General features: G+C 35.1%; 2 protein-coding genes across 2 annotated transcripts; one reads left to right on the plus strand and one right to left on the minus strand.

Moving 5' to 3' along the window:
- Window positions 1-10,725: 10,725 nt before the first annotated feature.
- On the plus strand, window positions 10,726-16,736 carry LOC105967926 (uncharacterized). The gene is made up of 8 exons (XM_088815446.1): window positions 10,726-11,183; window positions 11,538-11,678; window positions 11,801-12,028; window positions 12,863-13,070; window positions 14,565-14,701; window positions 14,985-15,065; window positions 15,586-15,652; window positions 16,244-16,736. The coding sequence occupies exons 1-8, from the start codon at window positions 10,876-10,878 to the stop codon at window positions 16,541-16,543; spliced, it is 1,470 nt and encodes a 489-aa protein (XP_088671572.1). The 5' UTR covers window positions 10,726-10,875; the 3' UTR covers window positions 16,544-16,736.
- Window positions 16,737-17,335: 599 nt separating this feature from the next.
- On the minus strand, window positions 17,336-20,644 carry LOC105967928 (protein DETOXIFICATION 27). The gene is made up of 7 exons (XM_012992517.2): window positions 20,260-20,644; window positions 18,950-19,491; window positions 18,777-18,860; window positions 18,646-18,702; window positions 18,255-18,493; window positions 17,776-17,894; window positions 17,336-17,656 (listed from the first exon to the last, which is right to left on the minus strand). Exons 1-7 carry the CDS (start codon window positions 20,566-20,568, stop codon window positions 17,537-17,539), a joined length of 1,470 nt encoding a protein of 489 aa, XP_012847971.2. The 5' UTR covers window positions 20,569-20,644; the 3' UTR covers window positions 17,336-17,536.
- Between the last annotated feature and the right edge of the window lie 4,417 nt (window positions 20,645-25,061).

The following is a 25,061-nucleotide window of genomic DNA, read 5'->3' on the forward strand; positions in this document are numbered from 1 at the left end:
ACATGGCGCAGGTCCTGCAACAATATCAAAGTCGAGTCGAGAGTGAGAAAGATGGTTGTGATACAGAGGTAAGATACACGCCTCCGACGATGGATTTTGGAAAAAAAAACAAAAAAAGAAAAACTGAATACACAGGCCTTACTCAAGATTTATATTGTCAAAATGTGGATCATTACTGAAATTTGAAATATTATCACTTATCAATTAGGGAATATTATTTCGTAATCTTTACTGTTATATAACTACATAATTAGTGATATTAAGAAATATATGAGTTCATTCTTGTGCGATATGTGGTGTTTGGAATTTTTGTAGTTATTGGTCTCGTGTGATATTTGAGGCCTAATGATTATTCCACAACTAGAAAAACATCTACAAACGGACGTGATTCATTACTTCTAACTAAAGTAGGAAGGAATTTTTTTGCTTCAAGTAAAGTCTCTAAGCTTCATTTGGATGGTAGGATTTAGAGGAGGGGCTTCAAATCCATAATAACAAAGGTCTTGCATTTGTTTGGATTGAGGAATCTGATGAAGGGTTCCAAATCCACACTCCTTCTTTTTAGTTACTAGAAAGGTGTGACGTGCGTTGCACGTCTCTATTAATTTATGTATATATTAAAATATATTGAAATAGTCGAATGTGATTTTATTTAATATTGATATACATAAACTATCATATTTATTTTACAATATCTATTTCTTCTTAGGTTATTCCAGTAATTATTTATCATCGTCTTAAATATCATATGTGTAGTGAGTTTTTTTTCTTCTTTTTAATTAGAATCTTTTCGATCTTGTGATTACTTTCATTTCGAGTTGTCTCATTTACTCTTGATTGTTTATTATATTTTTTTTATTTTTAGAACAAATGACAAATAAATATTAATGAAAAATTAAACATAAATGAAAAATTGGATGGAGACATGATCATTGTCGTGAACCAACGGTTCACGAGTCAGAATCGACCGGGGTTCACAATTCAAAAATACAAGACCATTAACCAACCCATGTTAAGAGTTTGATTATGATTATAAAATGCAATTTCACAAATTGAGTGTTGGTTCAACCAACGATTACCGACCGATTTAAGCTGTTGTGGTTACAATTTTTTAATGAATCAGATATTAATTATTGTATTTAATATGCATTAATGAACTATTTTATTATTATCTATTTTACTTAATTGACCTTGAAGTTTTAATTATTTTACGGGACATTTTTTTCCATACATAAAATGGAAGAAATCACCTAGCATTCACACTTTTATATATAGTATAGATAAATTGGGTCATTTGTGTTGATTTAAAATGACTCCAAATCATAGTCATTTCAAATCTCTTCCTCAAATCAAACCCTTCCATCCAAATGGAGCCTTAGACACTTTGGACTGGGGGATTTAAAACAAGTCCAAATGAGAAGAGATTTAAAAAAAATAAATTGGAGAAAAGACGAAGAAAATATGGAGTATATTAACATTTATATTATTTTTAGCAATTCAAGAATTGATAGAAGTGTAAAAAAAAGACAGAGCAATAAGAGTAGTAATAACAAGATTAACAGCATGAAAGACAACACCAAAAGTGACACAAAACGAAGTGGACAACAAAGAAATTATGGTTTCAAATTAGATTTTGAGATTATTTTCAAAATGTTCCAACTCTGTCTTGACCATGTTAAAATAGAAAAAAGAGGGTTGGTCGAACAAAATATTATAGAAATGCGCGAATTATAATAATATTATAGAATGAGCCGACTCTCTTTACAAGAGATGCAAACATAGTTGTAATAAAGAAGATCTTCAAAATATATATACACACTAATCTACATAGAAGGGCATTCATTTCACTAGGTGATTGATTGGCAGGATCTGTTCTTCAAAAACGGTGATTATCTTACATATGGAGAGCTTCTCAAAACCAATGTTGTTAGAACCGGACCGAACCGGTGGGACCGGTTCGACTGTGACCCGGCAATAAAGCGGTCCGGTCTGACATCTAAAACCGGAAAAATCGAAAACCAAGGGTCAAATGACCAAAACCCGGTTCGACCGGGTAAACCCGAGAACCAACAAGTCAGTCAAAGAACCCGATTTTCGGCCAAAACGTCTCGAATCACCGCAAAGTTGGTTATTTGTGGCTAGATTTGAGCGAATCTTCACAGACTTAGTAGTGGGTGGCCCGGATCTAGTCATAAGTGGTCGAAGGATTGTCGGATATGATCATGGGTTATCGAATAGGGGTGTCCGATTGCCAGATTTGAAGAATAAAAAATGAAAAATATAGAGTATAACTAATAAAATATAGTAAAACGTGAGGTGTAGTAGATAAAAGTGAAAATAATACGCGAGAGATTAAAAATATAAAGAAAATAATATTTTTAAAACATTAAAATTAATCAAAAATAATGGCATTTTAAAAAAAATCAAAAACCCGGTTGAACCGGTTCGACCCTATAAACCCATGACCCGAATGGTCGTCCGGTTCTATAGCCGGTCCGGTTCTGAAAACATTGCTCAAAACTATTGGAAGGTAACTCCCGATGTTGAATATTTTTTATTTGTTTGTTGCAAAGCTTTCGGGGTTGTTTACTAACAAGTTATATTTCTTTTCATAGTGAACTTAAGGAGCTACGTGTTGACCAGCTAAGTGTGGCGGACCTTGGGCTCGGCTCACACAAACAAGTTATATTTCTTTCAATAATTCAACCACTTCTTCGCCGGCTCACACAAACAAACGTAATGGAACCGGTAAAAACTTCAACAAAATTTCAAAGTACTACAACCCGGGAAGCTCGAGAGCCGGATTTTGTCGGGGGCTCGTAGCTTAGGCCATCGAAATATCACACTGTCCTCTAATAATTTCGGCGCCTAGACACGGCCACGGGCCGGTTTTGGGCCCGGAACCGGCCCGTTGACGGCCCAAACCGGCCCGTTGACCGAGTGAACCGGCCCGTCCTACCCGGGACGGGCCCGGTTCTGAGAAATGGTGAACCGTGGACCGTCGGGCCGGCCCGGCGGTTCACCCGGATTTAAAAAAAAATCAAAAAAAATCAAAAAAAATCAAAAAAAAAAAAGCAAATAACAGCTAGTGAACCGTCCCAATTTTTCCTATAAATACCCTCACACCCCAACCCAATTTTTCTATTTAAAAGTACTTCTTTTAATTTACTTATTCATAAAATATTTCAAAAAATCATTTAAAATTCGAAATCTTTAAAATTTTGAATTTAAAATTAAGTTCAGGTCTTTTCATTTATTTCCTTTTCCTTTTTCTATTTAAAAGTACTTCTTTTAATTTACTTATTCATAAAATATTTCAAAAAATCATTTTAAATTCGAAATCTTTAAAATTTTGAATTTAAAATTAAGTTCAAGTGTTTTCATTTATTTCCTTTTCCTTTTTCTATTTAAAAGTACTTCTTTTAATTTACTTATTCATAAAATATTTCAAAAAAAAAAAAAAAAATCAAAATTTCCGGGCCGACCCGGCCCGCTGAACCACCCATACTACGGGCCGGTTCCGGTTCCGGAAAATGTGAACCGTGAACCGGTTTGAACCGGCCCGGAACCGGCCCGAACCGGCCGGTGGCCGTGTCTTTCGGCGCCTAACTATTGCACTACAACAAATTGGCCTTCCTCGAGGCATGTGCCGACTTCAAATTTTTCTCCTGCTTTGGAGCTCCAAGGCAAAGGAAATTTTTATGTCTTCAAGCTATCTCCAAATTACTCCCAGGCAGGCCCATGGGCCCGTGGCCCAACATGAGAATGAGGAGCTTAATGATGTGCCTAGTTGAACTTTAACCCAAGAGGCTCAAGACGATCATTAAAGAGAAAAGCCCAACAAAGGCTCTTGATTAAAACCATTTATAAACTTATGAGAAGAAACCTAATGTTTCTTATCCCACATTGCCTTTTAACAAGAAAACCACATCCAACTCCACCTATAAATATGTGTCATTTGCCACATAACAAGGTAGACACTACTTAGGCAATTAATTAATATTATTTGTTTATATTGTGATAGTTTTTTTACTTGAGCGTCAGAGAACAATCGCCGGGCAAACCCCGTCGTGTCATCTTGTGTTTTTCAATGTATGAAGCATGGTAGTTAATCTCGCGGTATATCGCGATATATATCACGATATGGTATGGTCTAATAAAAATGATACAACTCGGGTTATGTATCGCTATTGATAAATACCGATAAATATCGCGTGATATGATATCGTATCGCCGTATCACGATACGATATTTACGATATTAGTCGACAATTAAAAAATTGATAAAAAAACGAAAAAGAAAGAAACGTAAAGCTACTCTAAAAAGCGGGTTTGAAGAAATATTTTCAATATCCCAACCTTAATTTATACTTTTCTCTTCAATTTCTTCACCAATCCTCACAATATCGTTTTTGACTTGGTTTTGCGATTGATGATGATGAAGCTGAATGGAATTGTCTAAAATTGGTGGATGAGGATGACTTAAGTGATATTGATCTTCAAAATTATGAGTGATAGAGTATTTTTAGAAAGGGGCGTGCTAAATCCCACATTAAGATTCACTAAATCCCACACAAATTTAAAAAAAAAAAATCTATCTCTACTCATATTCTCTCTAACTTCTCTCTAAAATGAATTTATCATAAGTCACTCAAAATTCATCATTTTTTTACGTGAATAATCATATAAAATGAGTTCCGTTTTATTTAATATTTATTCAATTTTATTAAGCCTTTTTAATTATTCAAATTCATATCAATTCGATTTTTTTCCTCAAATTCCAACTTTATTTTAGTTTGAACATGTAACGAATTTTGTGAAATTCGAACATGGAATGCTAAATACGGTTTTAGTGTGTGATTTTGTGAAAAACGTAGGGAAAAAGAAGAAGGGTGGGGAAGGAGAAGAGAATATTTTAAAGAGAAATATTTTTAGTTATGTGGATGATTTGGTAAAAAATAGTGTGAGATTTAGCATTTCAGTTTTAGGAATTAGGTTTTCCAATTTGAACTTCGGACCGTTTGACTAAGCTTATTTTAAACATTGGAAGAACTAATAAGTTCTTAAACATCTTATGAGATCTTTTTAACTTCTTATAAGGTAGCCAAACACCCTCTTAGATGATGTTATTTGGTGAACAATTATGATGTTTGTCCTATTTTATGATTAATATGATGTTGAAACTTGAATTTATATCTATTTTGAAATGAGTAGTTTGACTTTAAAATATTAAATTATACATGTTTATAATATTTTTATAATATATATATATATAGGGGCGGACCCAGGGGGTTTTCTTGGGGGGCGGAAATATAGGGGTAATTTAAGAGACTAATTTTTTTTTGTTTTTGGGGACTAAAGTGTACAAAATTAAAAGTTTGGGGGGCGAAAGTATATTAACTAATACATAAATACCAAAAAAAAAAAACAGCTTAAAAAAAACATCTTGGGGGGGCGGGGGCCACCCCAGCCATAGGCATGGGTACGCCTCTCTCTATATATATATATATATACTATTTTAGTAGTTTGTTAAATATCTTACAGTGGGATATAATACGAGATGTGGAACGAAACGATACGAGATATGTTTACGATCCGATAACCATGGTTTGAAGAAACTCATAAATAATATAAGAATTAGTTAGAAGTCAAACTTACTAACGAAACTAATATATAAAATATATAAAAAATGGTTAGTTTATTCAAAGAATATAAGGAAATGGTAACACTGTATTACAGATTCAGTATACAAATTATGTTCATTAAATGATGCCAAGTATGATATCTTGATATAGCCACCGTTGGTTGGTTTTTCGAACTCCAAGAGATTAGGTTATCCCCAAAGTAAATGTAAAATCCGGAGGTGGACTCTCGACCATCTGGAAATCCCCTAGTCAGCATCTAAGTAAATCGATAATCGAGTATAAGAGTTAGGACGAATAAGTAGACCATAGTGTACAGTGAGCGTCGCGTATCGTAGAATCCATCTTACCGTTGTCCAATGATCCTTCGTAGGCTAGTGCATAAATTGACAATGCACCGCAAATGAAATATCAGGACGCATTAATGAAAGGTATTGTAATCCACCAACAACACTCCTGTAATTTGAAGGATCTTCATAGAGGGCGCCGAATAAGAGTGATAATGTATTCGCAGAGGACATTGGTGATGATACTGGTTTTGCTTCAAGCTTTTTTGTACAACGAAGCAAATTGTACACATATTGGCTTGAAAGAAAAAGTCCATCTTTAACATGGTGAACTTCAATGCCGAGAAAAAAACTTAAGGCGCTTCCCAAGTCTTTCAGAGCAAATTCAATGTTGAGATCTGAAATAAGTTGTGAAATAGTTTGTGTACTTGAATCAGTAATTAATATATCATCTTCATAGACCAACAAAAGCAAAATAGTCAAACCTTTTTGCCAAATAGAAAGAGATGCATCGGAGGTGGAATTAACGAAGCCGAGAGATAACAGGTGCTCTTGCAACCGCTGATACTAAGCTCGTGGAGCTTCCTTCCACCTGTATAGAGCTTTGTGGAGCCGACATATATGATTGGGGAAATTGGGATGCACATAGCCAAGGGGTTGATGCATATATACCTCATCAGATAAATTCCCATGGAGAAACGCATTTATGATGTCTATCTGATAAACTGGCCACCGTTTGGAGACAACATAACTTAACACCAGGCGAATTGATGTAGGTTTAATCACGGGATTGAAAGTATCATTGAAATCAATTCATTATTGTTTATTATAACCCTTAGCTACTAACCGAGCCTTTCGTCGTTCCAAAGAACCGTTTGATATTTATTTGGAGTTGAAAACCTATTTTATATATTCATTCCCAGGTTTGCTGGAACTAAAGACCATGTACCATTTTTCATTAGAGCTGTAAATTCCTCGTCCATGGCTGGCCGCCATTGACCATGTTTATAAGCTTTAGAATAACACGATGGCGAAGCAGGGACGTTATTTGTAACGAGGAAAGATTGTGGCATTGGGTATAGAACGGTGCCATCACTATATGCCTTGGGTTTCACAATATTATTTTTAGAACGAGTTCTCATTTGATGAGTGTGAGGCTCGGGGATACTTTGACGACATCTTTAGACATGACATTATTTGATAAATATGTGAATGGTATAGATGGATTTGGATGGACTTCGGAAGGCTCTTAAGGAGATGGTGAGAGAGAGGGTGAATGAGACGGGGGAGTTTGTGTTAGAGTGTGAGGTGGAGAATTTGCAAGTTGTAGGAGAGGAAATGAGGTTAACAGTGGGACTGGTTTGATTTTGTGGAGAGGTAGTGTTTCGTCGGTTTGCAAATGGAAATGAAGTTTCGTTGAAGTTGAAATTCCCACATTGCGGCTGTGAGTACTCGATCCTAAGATCTTACATCAACTTACCACCCAAGAACCAACCGAGTTATACCCGTTGGCGCCCTTAATCTATCACTACTGTTATGCCAAGATTGTTCATGTGGTGGGTGGATAAAGTTGAAACCTGAACAAGATTAAAGTTTTTTTTTTTTTTTTTTTTTTTTAGCTTTCACTTTGATTTAAATCTAATGTGTTATAATTTTGAAATATCAATATCTTATTAATAAAAATAAGGTTGATCACCAGTCTTAGGATTTTTTTTCCGCTCATTTGATAGTTATAATTGTCATTTATTTATTTATTTAATTATTTATTTTTATTATTTTATTTCATTTATTATAATTATGCTTAATAAATCCATTAAGTATTTATATTTTCGACCCCAAAATCTACGTATCTTATTAATAAAAGTAAGGTTGCTCCTGGTAAACTATAGAAAAAAAATTCCGCTCATTTGATAGTTATAATTGTTATTTAATTAATTTATTTTATTATATTATATTTAATATAATCAAGTTTAATAATTCCGTTAAGTATCCAGACTTTTTGGCTCCAAATCTATGTATCTTTTCCAACTAAAATTATCATTTTACTTAATATTAATTTTATGCAAAAATTATTTAATTATTTAGAAAAACATTTGGTTCTTATCTTATGAATAAAAGTAAAGTTGCTCCTAGCAAATTATCCATCAAATAATGGTCCTTAAAGTGTCAAATTATTATACAATCTATTTCTTAGGGGCTATAGCAAATTATCCATCAAATAATGGTCCTTAATAGGGACTTGTAGCTAATTTTCCTTTGTTTTTGTTTTTTCTAATTTTGAAATTGTCTGTTTTCAGTAAAAAACAGTTTGTATTTAGCAAACCTCATTAAAAGTAGGGTTTATTAGGGATAACCCCCTTGTTCATATTTTCTAATGAGGTAGATCCAATTTTTTTTCCCCTTTTTGAGATAGATCCAATTTTGCCAACTTGGCAAAATATATTATATAATTTTCCTTTAATACCCCTGTTTTATTTTTAAAAGGCATTTATTTCCTTTACTACGTGATTTGAGATTTGCTGATACGTTGCCTAAAATCACGGAATAAAATTACGTGAGATCATTGGCCGTTATATCAAATCGTGTACAATATTTTTCGAAGGTTCTCTTCAGCGTTCCAGCGGTTCTTTATCGTCTTTGAAGATTTCTGCACCGTCGTTGAAATAGGATCGAATTTGAGCGTTCGTTGTTGGACGTTGTTAACCGGGTATGACTGCGTTATTCGTTTTTATTTTTCGCTCAATGTCTAGGATTGTCGATTACGGTGGTTAGAAATTTTAAGGGTTGTGTTGATACTTGATTCTATGAAGTAGAACGTTTTTTTAACAAAATTACGTCGTCATATATACATCGTTATTTTTGGCGGATGATGTTTGTTTGGAAGAGGATTGACAGAGTTAGAAGAGGATGCTTCACGCAGATCGGACCAGAGTTGTTTTATATGAGCTTCGTAGTTGGTTTATGCAATAATCGGAATAATTGTCGGCTGTGGTCGAGTTCATGTTTTTATCCCGATCGATAGTTGGTTTATTTGTTTATAACAGCCGATTTAAGTGTGCTGGGTAGTACATTAAAATATAGTTCGTAGTCTTTTTTAAATTAGCGTATGGATTTTGCATTTTAAGTTTATTTTTGATGATATTAATGTATTGTCATTCAAATGTATTTGCAGTCTATTTAATCATTTTTTAGTATTCTGCATTTTTAATTTTGTTTCATGATTTTAGGTTTTTTCGATGGCAATTTCGTAAGGATTTTGTTGAGGTTTGGTGGGTTGGTTGCTATAAAGAGGTGTTTACGATGTAATGGCTCGGTAACTTCGGTTAAGTTTTAAACCGTTTTAATACAGTAGTATACTATTATGAATATCGTATGATACTACCATTATCATTTTATTATACTATTATGAGATTATTAATGTACTAGAGTTTTTTAACTCGACATATTGATTTTATTGTGTTATGATGTGTTTTATGTATTTTATCAAAACCCTAGATTGAAATTATGAGATTATTAATGTACTATTTTATTGGTTATGTTGGAATACTTTACGTTGGTGTTGTTCTCAATGTTCTTGTCATTTCAGTGGTATATTGTTTGTAACACAATTCATATCACTACTATAACCGTAATATACTATCATAGCAGATCAATGTACTATATTGAAATTATTAATATACTATGAGGTTGAATAATACGGGATCCATAGTCGATTAACGAGATCCATAGTCGAATTAGATGAATAAGATAGTCTAATACATGATATAAGGAAAATTACCCTAATTGATTAGTATTTCAAACAAACATATTATTCAGTTTCCATATATATTATTATTTTTTCATATATATCATTATTTACCCTAATCGTTTTCATATAATAAGGAAAATTACCCTAATTGATTAGTATTTCAAACAAACATATTATTCAGTTTCCATATATATTATTATTTTTCCAATAGTCATTTAACTAAAACCATAGTCGAATTAGATACATGGGATAGTCTATTAAAAGATATGAGATAGTCTATTAATTTTAAAACACAAATCCGCCGCCGTCACTTCTCAAATCTAGGGTTTTGATGATTCTTCGGCCCATAGTCGATTAACGAGATCCATAGTAAAATTATACCAGTGGGATAGTCTACTAAATGATATGGGATAGTATATTCATACAGATGTAATTCGACTATGCATCTCGTTAATCAACTATGGGCCGAAGGATTATCAAAACCCTAGATTTGAGTAATCCTATATTTGAGTAACCCTAGATTGGAGCAGTGACGGCGACGGCGACGGCGGCGGCCAACGACGATATCACTTCTGGTGGATGTCCTGCCCATCAATTGTTGCAATATCAATGATTTAGTGCTCGAATGCGGTATGCGATTATAACAAATCTGCAAATACACAAACGTGATAGTCGATTTAGCCAAAACATATCAACAAATTGATGGATGATAGCGATCAGCGAGTGGCAACGACGTACCTACGGCAGCTTGCTCGGAGTGCACGAAAATCGTCGTTTCACGGCAGTGCAGACGTCTTCCCCTTTCAATCGGCCGCACCGGGAAGTTGTTTTGGGAGGTTTTGCAGTTTATTCGACAGTGGGGTTTGGGATGATAGTGATTTAACGGGAAAATAGGAAGGGATTTGATTTTATTTCAAAAGGTAAAGTAACGGGTTTTGTGGGATTTGATTGAGGGTAATTATGTAATTAGGAAAAGATTGAGCTGTTATCAAAATGGCAAATATAAATTTGGGTCTACCCCTATTATTTGATGTTTAAGGAATAGACCCTTAAAAGTAACGATCAACTGCTCAATCTGACGTGTGAGCCCTTCACTCGCCGCTCGATAATCCCTATTACTCACTTCTCATCTCTCTCCTCTCTCTTCTCTCTTCTCTCTCTCAATCAAACGGAACAAAGGGCTAATCACTCCGCCGCAAATGGCGGTGCCGGGTGACGGAGGAACAAAACCCCACTCAATCGCCGCGGAGGAGAAGTGCGCCTGCGGCTCGAACAACTGCGCCGGATGCACTCGGCGGCGATCTTCGAGCTCGAATCTGCCGTCATCGTCGTCGTCCTGCTCCCTCCTCAGCTTCGACGCTTATCCAGTTCAGGATTACGATAAGCCATGGCGAGTCTACACTGCCTCCGTTAAGGGCTTCGCTATCGGCGCTGGACTCAAAGGCGGACTCGCCATTTTCGCTCTCCTCACGCGCCTCCGCCGCCGGCGGCTGCTCTCTTCATCCAAGTAATTATATTTGTGCTTTTAGTGTTCATTTGTAATCTGGTGATCTAATTTTGCATTCTAATTTGATTTTTTTTTTCCTGCTTTCTAATTATGTTTTTGTAGTTCAATTTTTTTTAACAATTGAATGATTGGTGTAATTTTGTCAATTTAAAACGGCAAATGTTGCAATTCGGGGGCATGAAGTTAGACGGAAACTAAATCGGGAAAGTCGATAAAATATTTCTGCATCTCACTGTTAGGGCTGAATTTCCATGAAGTTTTGGGTTTTCGTTTCGTAAACACGTATGCTTGTGAATGTTTACTGAGAAATTTATTCGATCATAAAGATCTTACGTTCGTGTATTTTCTTTTCAGGAAAGTAGAGATGACGTCAATTAGCGCCGATGTGATTTTGGCTTTGAAAGAGACTCTTAGATACGGATTATTTCTCGGTACATTCGCGGGAACATTTGTTTCTGTTGACGAAATTATTGCTGCTTGGGGCGGTCACCGTAGGCATGGCTTCAATTATTGTTTCCGTGAATTACGTCTTTTACTTATCATGCTAACTTTGTGTATTGATGCTGCGAATATTCAGCCTTTTTTTTTATTTTTTAAATTCTAAATAAAATATACAGGACGGCGAAATGGAGGGCTTTGCTGGCTGGTGCAATAGCAGGGCCGTCGATGCTGCTGACTGGGTTGAACACAGAGCACACGAGCTTGGCTATTTACATTTTCATGCGTGCGACTGTGTTGGCTTCACGATGTGGGATAAAAAGCAAGAGATTCGGTCGTATATGTAAGCCTCTAACATGGGTGCATGGAGATATTTTCCTTATGTGTCTCTCCTCTTCCCAGATTCTGTAAGGCCTTGCTTCCGTGCTCGTCATTTGTATGTTATTTCAATTTTTGAGCCTCGTAAATTCAGTAACTTGATCGTTTTCTTAATCACCGTGGAAACGTAAAGTGGCTTCTTCGATAGGTTTATTTCAATGTAGCAGTTTTAGATAACAATAAAACATGCTTTCTTTCGATTTAGTGGCTGTACTTTCTGATATAATCAGGTTTAGCTGCTACTTTGCTCTTAGTTATGCTTTTTTGGGCAAATGAACAGAAAACTTCACTTCAACAAATTTTGGTTCCATTGCTGCGTATAGAAGATGAAAAAGAAAAAGAATTCTGAATCCAAAAGATAATGAAAATGAAATAAACTTGAAATCGTACTCTTGACAAATTCTTTTCAATTCACTACAAACTTAATCAATTTGTTTTTTTTTTTTTTTGCTTTAAACATGTGTAACTAATTAAATGCGTCCGGATTTTAAAAACCATAAATCAAGCTTTGGTTTTTCTTTTGCTTTCTCAATAGATTTTTTTCCTTGTCAACAGTGCCGGGAAATATTAGTACTTGTTTCCATGATGACCGTATCTGAAGGCAAATACTGATGTTAGTTAAATTATTGCCCAAACTACTTCAAGATGAATGTTCGTATTGTTTTTCTGGAAATTACAGATTTCGGTATCAGTATGTATTTATCCATTTGATGGGGGTTTTATTGTTCTTCAAACACGCAACTTGGGAATATGCAGCAGACACGTTTTAAGAAATAAAAACATAAAATGTCGTGAAGGGTGTCTGTGATTCATTTTCTACGAATATACTTCTTACAGTGGAATTTGGGGTTATTCTATTTCAGGTCAGCTTACATATTGAAGCAAGATAGTTTGCCTCCGTCTTATAAGTCATTTCTCAATAAACATGGGGCAAAGGATGCTGTCATCTTGAACGGTGTGAGAGAGATTGCATCTGGACTGCCTTTCACAAATCTCGAAGCAATAGAGAAATTCTACAAGTCCAGTGGTGTTGATGTTAAACTTGATCCACAAATGAAGATTCCTTGCTCGGTAGGTAAAGCTCAACATTTCATTTTATTACATTCTCATAAATGTACATTTATACATTCAAATTGTTATCTCAGTTATATATACGATCGTGTCGGTGAGTCGTAAGAGGTCTAGAGAAGTGTGAATAGACCTTTTTAAAATTTCGAAACTTTTCATTAACTTATGTTTTTCCTGCAAAACATAGATGTTAATGAATTCAGCTGGGACTTAGTTGCTTCTAAGTCAGCTGACATTTTTTTATTTAAAGAGTCGTGTACAACGGAAATAACTTTGTAAATACTTGACCCATTCAGCTACGCTTTTTGAAATTCAATTTTAGCACCTGGACACTTATATTTCAAATAGGAGGCCAACAGACAAAAAGCTTACTTCAGGATTTGGTATAGTTTAAATCTTAGTCCAAGATTTGAATTAGTTTAAAGTTAGTTAACTTCTCAGTGCAGTACTTAGTAAGATTCGCTCCCTTATCTGGACAATAGATCCCACCAAAACAAACTTGGGATCTATTTCCAGCCTCTATTTGTCATGAACTCATGACCAAAGTTAAACAATATTTTCCTGTGTGTGTGTGTGTGTGTGTGTGTGTGTGTGTGTGTGTGTGTATACCCCGTCATTACATCATTAGAAATATCACCATGAGATTTGAAATATCATTAGAAAAGGATGGACAATAGCTTTGGAATTATCAAAAATCAAAATCACAACTCCCGAAAGTAAAGAAATTTTAAGGTATTCTAAGTATGTACTTAGATTTGCCGTGCCTGAGTTCCTTTTCCCTGTATATTACAAAGTCCATTATTTTTTTGAAGTTTAGTTTTGTTCTAAACGGAAGTTGCGCGCGTATGATGAATGTTTTCGGACAGTTATGCAGTTTTGCTTGCAACATGAAATGGAAGTGGAAAGATCTGTCAGAAATGAATGATGAATGAAGAGAGAGGGAGATGGAGGATGAAAACGTAAAAGGGGATAAATCAATTCAATACTTCAAAGACGAAGCAGCTGCGTAATTGCTATTCGAAAACTGTATAGCCACAGAAGCTTATCTAGTACAACTCCGAAGCTGCAAAATTTTTACCTCAAAGGATGAAAAAGTGATAGGTTACTTTGTTGAGAGGGGAAAAGTTATTTAAAAAAGAAATTATTTAAAATTATGAAGCACAGTGGCATGGTTAAAAAAAATATTTAGACGTGGATTAGAAGCTCGCCAAAGTGACAATGTATCTCTAAACTACCTTAGTTGAGAGATACCTCAAGAAATGCTCTAGTTTGATTGAATCATTTTCATATTGGCATTATTATGTCAGAAAAAAGTCGAGTTCCTTGTGTTTACTGTTGATAAATCATGAACTCTGAAACGAGGTTCCCTAATCACCGCAGCGTATAACTGTATTTTCTGAGTGTGTTACCCACGATAAATGCTTTTTGCATATATTGCCGCAGTAGCTATTTTTCACAACAAGAAGTTTGACTGGAAATTATTTTGACTTAATGCAGATTGTCCATGGGAATCAATCATGCGGAACGCATTTCTTTTCCTTTCTTCTTCAAGCCTATAAAAGAGCATTACCAGTTTATCTTCCAGTCTATTTAATTCCTGCTCTGATTGTACATCGTAAAGGTCTCCTGAACAGGTAATTCATCTTAATATGAACTCGTGATAAAATAAATTTCCTATTACGTATAATATATGGTACACAACTATAACAGTAGATTTACATTTAAATCCCGAATAGGCCTATCTCTTGTCGAAGACCATGTTACTTACTTTAAGTTTTCTCTTGCAGCCCTATATAATTCCTCCATGGGAAACAAAAAATTTCTCTCTACTTATATGGCCCTATTTCGAATAAACGGAAACATTTAAAAAATTTGTCAAATATGGCCCTACTTATAACACTGTTTGATGCTTTTCAGCCCGTTCAAAATTTTATGGAAAGGTCTGTTTGGGACTGCGAGGTCAAGCTTGTTTCTCTCGATGTATTGTTCTTCTGCCTGGTAAGCAGTTAAAGTGTGGATCTTATATTGGCATATACGAAGAATTTTTTTATGAACCCTTTCCTGTACTATGGAGAAACAAATTCCTAGCTTGTTAGCAAAGAGATCACGTGTTAACCTTGAATTCTATTTACTTAGATATGAAGTAATGCGAGATTGGCGTTGGCATATCTAAACATGTATCTTTTGAATGACCCGTAAATTCAGTTCAAGTCCACGCAATTTCAAGAGTCTATAAGACATTTTTTTTCAGTGCACAATTAAGTAAAACAATGGCAGATTATAAGTGGATTAGTATATCGAAGTACTGTACTCTGATAAACGGATAAAAAATAACTGCAAACGGTTCTAGAAGTTACAAAGCTCTTCGAGGAATTAAGGGTACTGAATCGTTTAAGAAGGCACCAAGGTGGAGTTTTATTAGATACCCACATATATCGTAGTACTTGTATTGTCTTTCTTTTAGTATGATTCTTTGGTTATAATTTATTGATTGTATTGTTTTCTTACATTCACTTAGGATATGGACATGCATCCTGTTCAGGATTTTGAAGAGATGCAACATTCCAATGGTGGCAATAGGAACGGTAAGTAAGAAGACCATCTTTATTTTTTTCCTTTCATAAAGAAGAATTGCAAAATAGAAGGATATATTACGGCCACCGTTTAGGTAATATCGAATTACGAAAAAAAAACCCTTATGTTTGGGTAATTAGAACCATTTCTAAATTATGAATCTTCTTACACGTCCACCCTTACATTGTCAAATGTAGTGGAATCTTCTAGATTATGTGAAATATTCTCCAGTTTGTATCCCAATTCGGGCTCCACATCTTAAAATAAGATGATCATAAGATCTGTCTCTTGACTTGTAAATTTCAGATTGTGGTGCATCAGAAACTGTATTTTTGCACAAAACGAGTATAAACTAGAAAACATTCCATGGAATCTAGAAGATTATGTTGAATTTGACACCATAAGGGTGGATGTGTAAGAAGATTAATAGTTGAGGGGTGATTGTAACTACCCAAACATGAGGGGCTTTTTCTTATTTGACCTTACGTCAGGGGTGACGTAATTTAACTAAATAAAATTAAAGAGTTGTGCGTTTGTTTGTTTTCAAGAGAGAGGGAGTTTTTATCTCTATGGTGATATGTATGCCTTTTTTTTCTGAACAGTTTCCGACTGGTATAGCTCTAGCGATCGAGAAGAAGAGCAGAAGAATAGAGATATCGCTATACTGCCTAGCAAGAGCAATCGAGAGCTTCTTCACGTGCATGGGTGATGTAGGTTACTTGCCTCAATCGAAAAACTTGAAAAGAGCTGATGTTGTCGTCTTCAGCGTATCAACGGCAATTATAATGCACTGTTACGCAATGGAGAGAGACGTTTTTCGATCAAAGTACCTCAACGTTCTCGATTGGGTGTTTGGTGTTCCTCTTCCACCCTATGAAGCTACTCCGCGTAAAAGAAAATAACAAATCACTGCACAGGTTGTATAAAAGCTTCAAAGAAGATCTTGTCTGGAAATTTGTTTGAAGAATTACATTTATTTGTTTGTGTACTAGGTTTACAGATATCGAATATGTAATGTAGGTTTATATTATGAAAAGAATACTGTATTTGTTTCTTTTTACAGTGGGAAAATCTAAAGCTACTCATATTGTACAATGTACCTTCATTCTTATGTTAGATATTTTAATATATAAAAGTAAGAAACGCTGAGTCGCCCGCATGGGTGTAGCTCAACTGGTTCCGGAGGTGGTAAGTTGGTGCAAGGTCCTAGGATCGAATCCTGGCAGCCGCAGTGTGGGAATTTCAACTCCAATGAGATTGGTTCCTTGTGGGCACCAGGTCCGGGTCCGCTACCTTAACGGGCCGTTGAGTTACCATGATTTACATTCCTCCATCAATCCTTGTCGGGCCAAGGGATGGGGGCCCTGGGGGCGAGGGATTTCGCCTTTTGGTGCAAGAAACGCTGAGTCAACTTAAGAAACATTAATGGCATTTTTGTAATTTTTTAAAATTAATTAATAATTTTGTCCATCTCCTATTTTCCAGTATTTTTTGACATTCATAACAAATCAGATTTGCAAATCTATTTTGGTTTTAAATTTTCACAATTAATTATTTTAATATTATGTAATATATAATTTTTTAATACAATATGATTATCGTATATTTAATTTTTTTTTAATGCTACCCTGGTGCATCGCATAGGAGAATTGCTAGTAGTTATATTTGATGAGGATTATTTGTCTTGCTCTTAATTTTGTATTGCAAATTATTTTTTTTGGTCTCAATAAAAGGAAACTTCTCTTGCATGTCTGACCAATATCAAAATATCAACTGAGTTAATCATTCAGTACAATAATATCAGGAAAATGCATCACGAATTTTTCATGTGCATTGCCAAATTTCTTTCCGCTTCATCTTCGATGGGAGTTAAATGCAGCATATTCGTCTTTAGCTTACAACAGGCTGATTTTGCGACGGATTTTTACCTCATTTCCCCACGGACTTTTAATTGTGATGATGCCTAAAATCAATGTCTGAATAATCGTCCCACATATCATTCCAGCCCAAATGCCCTGCCATACATATTTCAAGTTCTAAAATTTCCGGTATGGATGGAGAAAGATGCGATGAGTTCTATAAATTGTTATTTTAGCTGCAGCAGAGAAATATCAATTATGATTAATGGTTGTACCTTTATTCCGAAATGAAACAACCATCCCAAGATTATCCCAAGAGGCACTCCAACAAGATAATAGCTTCCGATGTTTATATATGCGACCGATGCTTGCCAACCCGATCCAACTGCTACCCCTGAAAATCCAATATTCAAATTAATCTTATATTCCTCTAAGTATTAAGGTAGTGTTTGCAAATGCTTTTAGAAATAGATTATGAGCTTTTTAATAAACACGTAATCTGTTTTCAGGTGTTTGCAAAACAAGCTTTTGCTTTTGCTTCTCTTAAAATCAGTTGTTTTAAGCTATAATTTTAAAAGCACTTATGTACCTGCTTTTCATATTTTAGCTGATTTTCCAGCTAATTTGCAAACACCCCCAACTTTTAGAAATAAACACTTAATTCCAATTTAACTCACAATCACTAATTTCTGCTTTTTAAATAAGCTTTTGCAAACACCACCTATGTGATATATAATAAATAGGCTTCTCTAACCTGAAAGAATCGGTTGAATGCAGTTAAAGAGAATGGTTATTGCCAATAAGAATGCTAGTTCTTCGACGAATGAGATAACAGACGAACTCGATGTGAAGATCAAAGCAATCTTGTCGGGGAAAACAATGATTATTAAGAAGAATAACAAGCCAACCAATAGTGAGTTCAACACCGAAACTTTAGCCGCAAACTTTGCTGAATTTACATTTCCTGCCCCAATTTCGCACGCTACACGAATCCTGAGTTCATTCAATCAAATCGTTTAAAAAACGCAATCTTTGGCTCATTAAAGAAAACCGCAAAAAATAAGATAATTAAGTCGCACTTACGCAAATGACTAAAATTATAATTAAGTTCAAACTCATACGACAGAGACTTACAAAAGACGTACCCCGTTGCCGCAAATAGTCCCAACGGAATCATGGACTCCCATCCGTAGAAAGTAATGCTGTCGCACAAATTATAATATTTAATTTCTGCACCCATAAAACTCGCATAAGAAAAACGAAATCGAACACCGACCATATAGACAAGGCATCGACAGCAACCTCCGCACTTTTAATGCCCGAAACTACGACCAACATTCTATAGTAGAAGTTCTCCAACCTTAAAAAAAAAACATACGCACAACACATAAACAAACATTTTAAGGTTGCTCGAAAATTCCGAACGAATTGGGAGGTTTCGAGACGTACGAGAGCATTACACCAGAAGCAAGAGATAGTTTGAAGAAATCCCAAAGACCGACAAAAGCTTCCCTCGAAAAACCCGTCCAAGAATCGCGACAACCACCGCACACGCTATATACAAACATTCCCAAAACGGACATCCACCAAGAGAAATCAAGAGTCAGTGCAATCCCGACAATTCCGACCCTCAACTTATAAACGAAAACCCAACTCAGTAAAACGTGAAAGACAAGTACGAGACCGGAAACCCATGCAACGACATTGGTCTTCAACTGACACTGCAAGAACCTCATCAAAGTGAACTGAAACACGAAGCTCAAGTGCATAGGAATCAGCCAGATCGCCATTTGACCGGTCAACTCGGCTAATGAAGCTGGCTGACCAGTGAGCTTTAGTATTGGCTCCGCGAAAATAAAAATCGGGAGAAGGAAAATAGAACTTAAGAACAATACTACCCAAGAACGTTGCAAATATATACCCAACATGTGGTATTGTTTTCCTCCGTAGGCTTGTCCGCAAAGCATTTCGAGCACACTAGCCATTCCAAGCTAATAATAACAAGTTTAACATTTAGGCTCGATCTCGTCATCGTAATCTTCTAGTGCATATGCATTACATGAAAAAAGGAACATATATATATACACACACACACACACACACACACACACACACACACACACACACACACACACACACACACACACACACAGACGAAATGTAGTGATGAGAATGATTCAAGCATACAAGCAGGACTCAAGCCCCCCTCAATTGATAATTTTTTTCCCTATATTATACCTATATATCTATTTAGAACATCCAATTTTTATTAATTAACCCACCCAAAATCCAAATTAATGCAAGAAAAGCCCCAATTTTTATTAATTAACCCACACAATTCAAATTAATGCAAGAAAAGCCCCAATTTCTATTAAATAGCCCACCCAAAATTCAAATTAATTGAAAAAAAAGCTCTAAATTGTTTACTTTTCCTTTCCCTATTTTCTGATTTTGATACCAAAAAAAGTCTTAAAAAAGATTCGGGGGGCGCTGCCCCTCGAAGCCCCGAAAATTTAAGCCCAGCATATGACAAATTATACTAAACATTTGTAATTTATCATTCCGTAAATTGCTAATTGTCAATTGGAAGAAATCAGTTAATTTCATTATATAGCAGCTACAGCAATTACTATTCAAGACACCATTTTTTTTTCTTACACAGTAGCAAATATGAGGGAGAGAGAGAGAGAGAGAGAGAGAGAGAGAGAGAGAGAGAGAGAGAGAGAGAGAGAGAGAGAGAGAGAGAGAGAGAGAGTTACCAAGAAGCCGAAGGTTATGGAGATAAGGACAGTGGTGGAAATGGAGATGGCGGCGAGCTGGCGTTGACCGAGGTGGCCGGCAAAAGATTGGGTAACAACAGTGAGGGAAAACATAGTCAATCGGCCAAAGATTGAGGGAGCTGCTATTTGCCATAGCTTCTTGCACTCAACCAAAGCTTCCTTTACAGAATTATAACTTGCTGCAGTATCAAATGAAGCTAGTAGCTCTGATTGAAGATGATGGTCTTGATTTTCTTCAGATGTTGACTGTAACAACCGTTGGTGGTGGTTGGGCGTTGTTCCTATCATTGTTGACTTCTAGTCATCTTTTTTTGTCGTGCAACAATAATCATAAATAAAATGGAAAAATTGGCTTCTCCTCTCTAAGAAATATTTTTGGGGGGTTTTTCCTACTAAATACCTAATCAAGAGAAACTTTTGCGGTTAAGTCAATGTATTTTTTTTACTCTGCACTAGGCGTGGTAAACGAGCTAGAGTTAGCTCGTGTTCGAGTTCAATAAAATGGACTCGAGCTCGAGCTCGAGCCAGTCAAAACAAGGGAGTTCGACTTGTTCACACTCGTATTTTGTACTATCTATTTTTAAATTTTCACTTGTACTTTACTCCCTACTTGCCCTAAAATGTCTGGAATACTCTCACTTTATATCATAATTAGATCAACCTTTTTTTTACTAATAAAAGTGCTAGTGCTCATTAAAGTGTGTTTCACCAAAAAAAAAATTCGATACATATAAATTTATTTATTTATTTTTGTTTTCTTTTTTAATTTCTTCAACTTCGTTATGTTCTGCCCTTGCGCTTAAAAATCTATTTTATTTATTAATTATACTTAGAAAAATATGAAATTTTATGACATGATGTACCTCTATTTTCTGGTCATTCTGGTAGGTCATGTGCATGATTGGTTCAATAATGAATTTACTATGAATTATTTTCTGCAACTGTACCAAAGCAGAGGCATTGCAACAATTGTTATAAAATCCGATGTTTTACGCACTCAAACTGACTGATTTTACTTGGAATAAAAACCTAACTTAATTTACTTGTTTGAAATAAAATTTAGTGATACTTTATCCAATTGAAAATTTAAGATATTTTCAAAGTCCCCTCCCTTGTTCTGTATTTTTCAACTGTGCTGGTGCACCACTTTAATTATTTCTCTTAACTGGCTACATATATTTTAAAATTGTTTTAGATGCGTAATTTAGACTAATATTAGAGTATGTGAAAAATATTTCAAGTACTTTTCATGAAGGATTTTATAGAAATAAAATTTTGAAGTCGAAGGTATTGAAGTAGGAGTGACATTGTAAATAGAAGTGACCATTCTCTAGAGAACAAGTAATTCGATGAACCCCAATATACATATTTTTGCACACTATAACTCATAGAGGTCTAACTTCATATTATTTGATTATTTGAGACTCTAAACTACTCGATTTAAGAACTTACGTTATGTAAGCACATTGTCTATGTTTACGGGAACACGAGGCATACATTATGTGTCATATAAACTTCGATACAGTTATTATTTTAACATTTTAAATATTTTTATTTTATTTTGTATAATAATAGTTAACCGCATAATGATGGTAAAAAATGTTTTTTAATGATGTTTGAACAAATTATATAAGTATTTGCGTCATTTGGAGCTCGAGATGCTATCACATTGAATGATTTACTCGTATTGAGTAGAAGATGTTGAAGTGGGTGTGGCATTCGAGATAGAAGTGACCTTTCTCTAGAGAACACGTAATTCGATTATTGTTTAAAAGGGCAAAAAGATGTTGAAGAAAAACCAAATTAAAAAAAAAATTAAAAAATTCAATAGTAGAAAGAAGATATTTTTTTTGAAAAAGTCAACGTCGGAGATCGACGGTCAAACGCGGGAAACCGGCGGAAAAAAACAGGAGAAAAAAAAGTCAATGCCGGAGATCGACAGTCAGCGGCAGCGACGAGCGAAATTGTACACAAAATTAAGTTTTGGGTCAAAATTGAATGATTTGTAAAATTTGGGGTCAAATTGAGGTTAAATTGAATTAAATGATGAAATTGGAGCATATTAAAATGTGAGGGGTATTTTAGTCTTTTATAAACCTCTGGATAATGTCTGGACTTTTTTTGTAAAAGACTTCTCTGTCAAGACCCCTTTATGAATAAGTATACCATGATGAGCTTATTTGTAATGTATCATTATCTTCATATTACAAACGAATTTTCGAAATGATCTTTCTGTGTGTTGCATAACACACCATTTTAAAATACGATTAGAATTGTTTACATAGATAAAAACGAGGCTTTTAGTATGCTATCTTAACAATCTCTCACTTAGACTAAAATCACGCAGCCATATATTTTAACCCTAATCCATCTACGTGATTGTTGAAAGTCGTTGTAGGAAGGCTCTTCGTGAATGGATCTGTTAGGTTGTCTTCCGATGCCATCTTTGTGACCACTACATCTCAACCAATGAACTCTCAAATTATATGGTACTTGCATTTCATGTGATTTTCCTTCTTGTGAGCTCTCGGTTCCTTGGAATTGACTACTGCGCCACTGTTGTCGTTGTACAGTGCCACAACCGATCAAGCTGCTGGAACCACTCCCATGTCCATGCTGCTAAAAAGAAGGCTCGTGAGCTCATGAACAACTAAGAAAAAGCTCGATCTTGAAATGAAAAAAAAAAAACAAATTTAAGTTCGAGCTTTTACCGAGTCGGCTCAGCTCATTCACACCCCTAATTCGATTTCCCAAAAGGGGAAATATGCAATACACCCCTCATTTTGGAAATATTTTGAACTAAACCCAACTGACTTTTAAAGACTTGTTCTCTCACCCAAATTTCACTCTTAATTAGTGAGAATCCCCTTGAAATTGTTATATCCCTATTCTACTCTTTCATTACAAGCCCTAGCCCACCTACATTTTTTCACGCAATCCAATTTCCATTTCTTTCTTTTCCTGTGTCCCTCTATTTCGTTCTCTTCCTCACAAATTCTCTCCTATCTTTCTCAGATCTGTAGCAATCGTCGTCACCCTCTGTCTTCCTCTTTTCACACCACCGCCGTAATATGCTTAGCCCAACCACAGACCATGGTTGCCGCCATTTATATACCTCCGCGGCCCCTCCGCCCGCCTCAACTTCCCTACTGCGCCATCGAAGACATCGGCATCCTCTTGTCCGCCGCCGCCATCAGGAAGAAGGCCACGGAGGTTGGTGCTAGGGTTGACGCACTACAAGCGGCGGACCGCCCACGCCCTGTTTCCTATAACCCGGGCAGGATTTCGAGAAACCCGATTTGAAAGAGTACCATACCCCTGAAACTTGGGTCCATTATTATGGTCCATTAATTTTGTGTTATTTTAGAATGTTAATTATAATTGTTTTTCTTTTTTTGGATATTCTAAAGTAAAATGCATTTTGCAGCAAAAATGTATTAAACTGTATGTGGAGGAGAATTAATTTATGGTTTCTCTGTTACAAAATTATTACATATAATTAGTGATAAAAAAATTGGTGGAATTAAGAACCGAAATGTAATTAGGTGTGAAAATTACCATTTCTATTTCTGTATTTTTCGTTATTTTTCCTCTTTTTCGTTATTTTTCCATCTATGTTTTTGTATTTTTCGAGAAAAAAATTCCAGATGTGTATACAATTTCAGATTTGAGCAACGGCAGTAACATGACTATAGTCATATTCGAATATACCACACTATATAATCGGAATTTTTAATATTATTTTTTTTTCTTTTTTTTTGCTCCCCAGATCTGAAGTAGCAGCAGTAACGTGACTATAGTCTGGTTCGAATATGACTATTGCTGATTCACTCGATTAGTGATTTATTAATTTCTTGTTTGTTACGCGAATCACGAATAACATAGTATATGATGACGAAGAAGAGTGGTTCTGGTCAATTTTCATGAATTCGAAGAAGGAATATGCGATTCAAAACCAATACGAGTTTTTTTAACAAAGAATGTGAGGGCCTCCATTATAAACCAAAGAAGAGGTAGCTAAGCTTCTCGTTTTATCATACAGAAGAATGAAACTTTGTTTTATCCGATCACATTGCAAATTAAGTTCGATATTCTGTTTTTTTTTTCTTTTCAGATCTATCCACCACCACCACCGTCGCCGCCTCTCTTACTCTCGCTTTTTTTCACCGCCGCCACCTCCGTTATCGTCTACTCACCTTCCCTCTCTTTCGTTATATTTCTATCTATATTTGTGTATTTTTTGATTTCTCTTTTTTTTTCCCCCTTCAGATCTAAACTAACAGCATAAACATGACTATAGTCATATTCGAATATTCTTTTTTTCTCCAGATCTGAACTAGCAGCAGTAACATGCATGACATTAGTCATATTCGAATATGACTATTGTTTGAATATGACTGTACTCATATTCGAATATGACTATTGTTGAGTGTGACTGTAGTCATATTCAAATATGTTATATATTTTCGTTTCAACTTGACTTGTAATAACAACATTCAAATTGTGATTTTCTGTGTGGATGTTGATTGGATTATTTTCGTAAACAATAGGCAATCTTCGTTGTTTTATATAATTTGGTAAACATGGTTGTACCGCACTATATAATCGGAATTTGTAAATTGAAAATGTGACAACCTGCAATATAAAGAAAAAATATGACTACATTTGATATAGTCACATGTAGTCATACTCGGCGTACTAAACAAGTCGAGAAAAAAAAAATCAATTTTTTATTAATTTTTTTTTAAAAAAAATATATTTTTCTCAAACAAATATTAAAA

This window comes from Erythranthe guttata, chromosome 3 (assembly GCF_056151865.1).
Source record: "Erythranthe guttata isolate IM_541 chromosome 3, IM_541, whole genome shotgun sequence".
Lineage (NCBI taxonomy): Eukaryota > Viridiplantae > Streptophyta > Magnoliopsida > Lamiales > Phrymaceae > Erythranthe > Erythranthe guttata.